The sequence below is a fragment of the Diadema antillarum genome, unplaced genomic scaffold (genome assembly GCF_040938485.1).
Source record: "Diadema antillarum isolate AM-2024a unplaced genomic scaffold, OU_Dant_1.0 seq00001527_RagTag, whole genome shotgun sequence".
NCBI classification, from domain to species: Eukaryota; Metazoa; Echinodermata; class Echinoidea; order Diadematoida; family Diadematidae; genus Diadema; species Diadema antillarum.
Window position 1 is genome coordinate 96,501 of NW_027272259.1, and position 6,000 is coordinate 102,500.

General features: G+C 40.4%; 1 protein-coding gene across 4 annotated transcripts in view; it reads left to right on the forward strand.

The window, feature by feature from the left end:
• Positions 1-6,000, forward strand: part of LOC139710383 (rho GTPase-activating protein 7-like) — a 108,474-nt gene that overhangs the window by 24,977 nt on the left and 77,497 nt on the right. For 2 of the 4 annotated variants that reach the window (XM_071622297.1, XM_071622299.1), the window contains exon 2: positions 4,717-4,788. In XM_071622297.1, coding sequence (XP_071478398.1) covers positions 4,717-4,788 — 72 coding nt within the window. Of the gene's footprint in view, positions 1-1,707; positions 2,189-3,408; positions 3,460-4,716; positions 4,789-6,000 lie in introns of those variants that run through there. The other 2 variants (XM_071622298.1, XM_071622300.1) reach the window with 2 other exon arrangements.

Consider the following 6,000-nt stretch of genomic DNA (forward strand, 5'->3'; position numbering starts at 1 on the left):
ATGTCAGAGCGAGGAGGGGAGATATGGCTTCTTTCCAAATTCCCATCAATCACTCTTAAAGGACAAGTTCACCTTCATAAACATAAGGATTGAGAAAATGCAACAATATTAGTAGAACACATCAGTGAAAGTTTGAGGAAAATTGGACAATCGATGCAAAAGTTATGAATTTTTTAAATTTTTGTGTTGGAACCGCTGGATGAGGAGACTACTACAGCTTGTGAGTCATATGCGTACAACAGTTTAAAGAAAATATAAAAGAAAATTCAACATATTTTCACTTTTTTCGCATAATAAAAGAGCAATTGACTTGCCTCTTTCTAAGGGCAGGGGGAATAATATTACCCATAACATGTATCGGTAACGAGTCAGGGGAATGTGTACTTTTTTCAAAAGATCGAATTTTGTGAAATTCTCTTTATATTTTCCATATATTGTTGTACGCATGTGACATCTAAGTTATTCATACACTGCAGTAGTCTTCTCATCCAGCGGGTACCGCACAAAAACTTCAAAAAATCATAACTTTTGAACGGATTGTCTGATTTTCCTCAAACTTTCAATGATGTGTTCTACTAATATTGCTACATTCTCTCAATCCTTATGTTTATGAAGGTGAACTTGTCCTTTAAGCTGTATCAAGCGCGCGCTTTGACTGCATTGCAAGCATTTGAGGAGCACAGTGTTTCTGTGGAAGTGGTTTAAAGGTCACTGTAAGCTCCACCTCCCAACACATGATTGGAGAGTAATTGATTAAATTCAATTGATTAAATCAATCAATCAATCTAGCCATTCATACGACTGTTTTGCTCTGTAATTCTGGCAAAACGTGATTGGAAAACAACTCCAGACCGTCATTGGAAACACAATCGCAATTATGATTCAAATCGCCTTTCGCGATTCCAGTTAACATTCACATGGCAAGAATGCTTCATTTGAAACATGATTCTAGTGATGTGTCATTACAGTCATATTTCAAATTAGGCACTCACACGATACGTGTGAAAGCAAGAAGTATCTAGTGTGAATTGTTTCAAATTGTTGGCCTGCATATACCACCAGCCAGCCCTTATTGAAAGGACTGAGCACTGATTAAGCCTTTGTGTGCTTTTGAGTGCTCGTTGGCACAGAAAACCTCATAACATTGTATACACTGTCCAAAGTCCCTGGCATGGAGCGGGTTTAACACTGGAATAGAACAACAGCCAGAACGGAAGGGGAGGTAGGCAAAGCAAAGCAAGGTGAGGTTAGGCGAGGCTAGTCGGTTTGACCCTGTACCTCATTGGTCCTTTCTGGCCCTTTTCCTGCAAATATGTGGGAATGTGAGGAGGAGGAGGAGGAGAAGGACTATATGGGCAATGGACTGTGACCCGCCCTGGCAGTTTCCTCTGTCGCTTTAATTATCTGTTAATAGAATACCAATGGTATATGTGCTGGGGCACGTCCGTCTGATCGGGAGGAAGCGTTTCGACTGTGGTTTAATCAGTGTGTGTGTGTGTGTGTATTTGTATTTGTTCGGGGGGGGGGGGGGGGGGGGGGGGGCGTTGATTGCTGGAATCGGATAGAATGGTGAAGTCGGTGGATCCATTGATTCTATTTTGTTTATCTGCACACCAGCAACATGACACCTTTTCCTGCTGCTCATTGAAAACACTGCTTTTCCTTTAGACTCATTTTGGCATATCCACCCTCCCCCCCCACCATCTCTCTCTCGCTCTCTCGCCTGCTCTCATGCCATATCTCACTGTCTGTTTATCTATTTTTCCTGTCCATTGTTCGGGGGTATTATATACCTCATTCGCTGTAAGTGCATGCACTCCAGGTATGTAGAGAGAGAGTTGGTATGAGGCACAGGAGCTGACGTTGGCAGTCAGAAGTGGTGCATAACGTGTCGTCAGCTGGTGAAGTTCAACTGGTGCTTAGTCATCCTACGTATTGTCATGCGAGAGGGATTTGTGGACATGAGTGTTTTGATAGAGCCAGCTTAGGTAGATCTGGTCAGAGGGAATGACTTTTGTGACAGCTGAACGGTGCCTACCTTGGTACGGACTTTGCGCAACGAGATCGGAAGTCTTCAAAGCGTTTCCCTGAGAGCGGGTTCACGTTGGGAGTTTGTGAAATCGCGAAATGGACCTCTGTAGGTGCTATCCTCGATCAGGCCGGTACTCTCCGAGTTCTGTGTCAGAGGGTTAGTTCGTGATACATACCCAGTCTCAGAGGGGATAGCATTCAGTACCATTGCATGATGTCATTGACCAACTAATTTCACACGTACTTGCATGTCTATATTAGTTTTGATTCGTCAATGTCAGTGTGCAGAATTTGGAAACTTCTGTGCTCTAATACATTACAAGCTTTTGTCAAGATTAAGCAAGGGCTTAGTTGTTAACAAGTTTTGAATGTTGGCAAGTGTTCTTTTTAATAATTCAGTGTTTTGTTTCGTAGAAAAGAGAAATAGAGTGATGAAATCAATCTCTCTAGCGCAAATGCCTGGACAAAAATAGTAAACAGTTTATTCTTGTGCTGGCCTCCGTGAAGGACTGCACATCAGTGAAGGACTGCGGCATTGTGAAGTCTTTTAATTGCCACCTTCAAATCACCGGGGATATGCTCTGGAATCGTTGTTGCTACACTGGGGACTGTGTGCTCAATTCAGATAACCCGCCCTGCGACTCATCTTTGCTGTCTGATGTAGCACTAGTAGAGATAAACTGTGGAGTGCCCTGTTTGCTCAAAGGATCTCTCTTGTCTTGCTTGCTTGTTCTCTGCTCTGACATTTTATATACTTGATCAGCAGCTGTTTGTCAAGAACTGTTCTCCTAACTACCAACTGGAATTTTCTGTGGTGCGCTGCATTATTTTTTTTCCTCCTCGATGGTTGGTTGGACCTATATGGTTTGAAGCATCTCACTCCACAACCAGTGCAAGATGGTTAAAGAGAAACATTCGGAGGAACGGATGTTGCTTGTGCAAGCGTCAGTATTGGACCTTTCTAGTGAGACTTTGTGTAAAACTCTTCAGCGACTTTGCTATTGCAGGAGATTTTTTGGAATCTAATGACAAGAAACTAAGCATTAATGGGACAGAGTGTGAATTGACAACCTCGAGTTTTCTGCCCAAGTTTTTCCCCGATACGTGAAAGACGAACAACCAAAAACACCCATTGCAAAGCAGAGAAGGGAAAGCTATTTTTAAAGAGGAATATATATAGATATATTGTGCATCGAGGGAGATTATTGACTCTCCTTCAAGAGACTGGAGAGGATAAACATTGACTGAGAGCTGCTTTCTCCGGACGGACGGAAGAGAGATCTCAAGCGGTCTTTTGTCCCCACAGCATCTCAATGGCCCTCAGAGACAGAGGACCAGGGCCGGGTCGCTTGGCTCTCTTTCTGGAAACTGCCATCCTGCAGTGCCCCACCGCGATAAACAGGAGGCTTCTGAATGTTAAGATCCGAGGTAGAATGCTAGCACTAGAGCTTGGTGTCATATTCATCAGCATTTTAATGAGACAGTTTTGTGGACCGTTCTCTTTTCTTTTTTCTTTCCTCTATATCATTCTGTTTGGAGTACTGATTGATGGTGAAGCTTTCCAAAAATGGAGAGCATTATTGTCCTTCAGTCACTATGCATTTATGTGCCGCCAGGACTTACTGTCCTTTAGTCCATGCAAAGGTTCAAACTAACTTCATCATAGAAAAAAAAAAAAAAACACCAGGTGCCTGTTATGTTTATAAAGAGGTTTGCAATATTTGAATGTTGCTGTAATTTTCTGCCATGGGAACCCCAATTATTTTAGCCACATGTTATTGTAAAAAGTTTTTTTTTTTTTAAATGGTAGTACCCAGGTCATGTTGAGCCGAAAGAAAATATTCTCTGTGTGTGAAGATGTCTGAATTGTTCCATTTACATGATCTCTTGCATCATGCACTTCTGGTTAGAATGCCCATTGACAAGTGGGTATTTTAGTGTTGTAAGTGGGTTCTTACAATGTTGGTACAGACTTCATTTGAAGGTTTAAAAAAAAGGTAAGTTCTCTGTCTACCTGGTGTGATGGCATACAAATTTTTACATAGGAAGACTACACTGGCTCAAGCCTTGGTCATCTAGACTTGTACATTGTGATCCATCATTAACCCATTGAAGACGAATTGATTTTACCATAACACGCATTTCCCATAGACCCCAGCCCGAGTATACTGGGGATTCATCTTCAATGGGTTAATTGGCAGAGGGCACACTATATATCATGCCCTCATATCATGTGACAGAGTCAACTGACAGGCGTTCAGTTTCAATTGGCATTTAATTCAGAACAACTGATAGTCTACTGTTTGTCAAGTACTGATCAATGTCATGTAAGCTACACATCTTTGAGCTACTACAGACTATTCGTCTTCTTCAAGATGTATAGTTCACGTGCCGGTCATCCTGATCTAAACCCGACTCCTCTTTCGCTATGTGCCTTTCACATCACCAACTCCATCTAACACGAAAAAAATCACATATACTGCATGCCCTATGATGATCTCAGGTTATAACGTAATATATGTAACTTTTTTTCCAGTCCAAATATTTGCACAGGATAGATGCAGAAAGCCACCCAATATCTGATGTGAATACCATACATCATCTAGCAACTCCTAATAGTACAATGATGACTATTTATGGTTTTTTTTTTCTTCTTTGTTTCTTCTCTCCCTCTTTACTATGCAGAAATTGAAGCCTCAGACACATGCCAATGGCTCAGAGCTACAGGTTTCCCCCAGTATGCTCAGATGTTCGAAGGTAAGCCACATCTCTCTACCATCCCTCCTTGTCAGAAAAACAAAAGCAAAAATGCCTCTATACCATCATCATTCCAAAATGCAAGTTTGTTCAGGTCAAAGTAACATACATTCACCACTTAGTCTAGAAATGGTATATATAACACAGTGTTCAATAGAATTTTAGGGCTGTTCTTATCATTTCTGATTGATATCAGACTATTCAGTTGAAAGACAAAAAAAAAATTTCAGTAAATATTTATATTTTGACCTTCATATGTCTGTAAATGGATGTCAGTTCAGTGTAACATGCATTATATTGGCAAAAAGTTTTCATGTTAGCAAAAATTCTTGTAGAATAGATTGCTTGTTAGAAGCGATTTAGGGGCAAAGTTATCTCTTATTAAAGTATTCTAAAAGATCATAATGGGAGGGGGGGGGGGGTTTAATGCACATTGGAAACAGAAAATAAGCGGACAACCCTGAAATGCCCCTTTTGCTGTGAACATACCCAAATTACAGTAGTCCCATGCACTGCAGTTAACGTTTGTCTACCAGTGGCCTGTGTACGCTATTACGAGAGCTGTTGTAGTGTATCGTCTCCTGTTTTTTCCCCCCATTTTGCTTTTTACGTGCTGGTGGAACAAAAGAGGGATGATGGCTTAGATTTTATGCCTAGTCTGTTCGTTGGAATGTGAGGACACTTCTTTTCTTTTTCTTTTTCTATTTTTGTAGGTAAAGAGAGGTAAATTATGAAATGCAAGTATGCTGTTGACATATTGGTATTGGTGCATGATTTATTTGTGAATAGGATACAACTATTTAAGCCATGTCGTTTTGGATGGTCCTTCATTTTTATATGTATACACTTAATTTGTATCATTTTATCGAATTTTAAAACTCATATAAATAAGTGTAATTCCAATAGGCCATGTCAAGGATACTAAACGTTTTACAAAAATCAACTCTTTTTTGTTGGGGGGGGGGGGGGAGGGGGAGGGGGAAGCAGTGGACGATCTTTTTCTTTTTAATGAAAGTGATTCATAGCTCTTATTCTTTGCATGTCAGTTAAAACTGAGTAACGTTTCGTCAAAACTGTCTGCTTATGTGACTCATTATGTTGCTTGAAAAGTAATGGTGTCATTCATTCTAACATAGTAAAATAGATGTTTGCATCATTTTCTGTAAAAAAAAAACAAAGTAAAATACTTGCATGTTACCATTGTAACTCTTT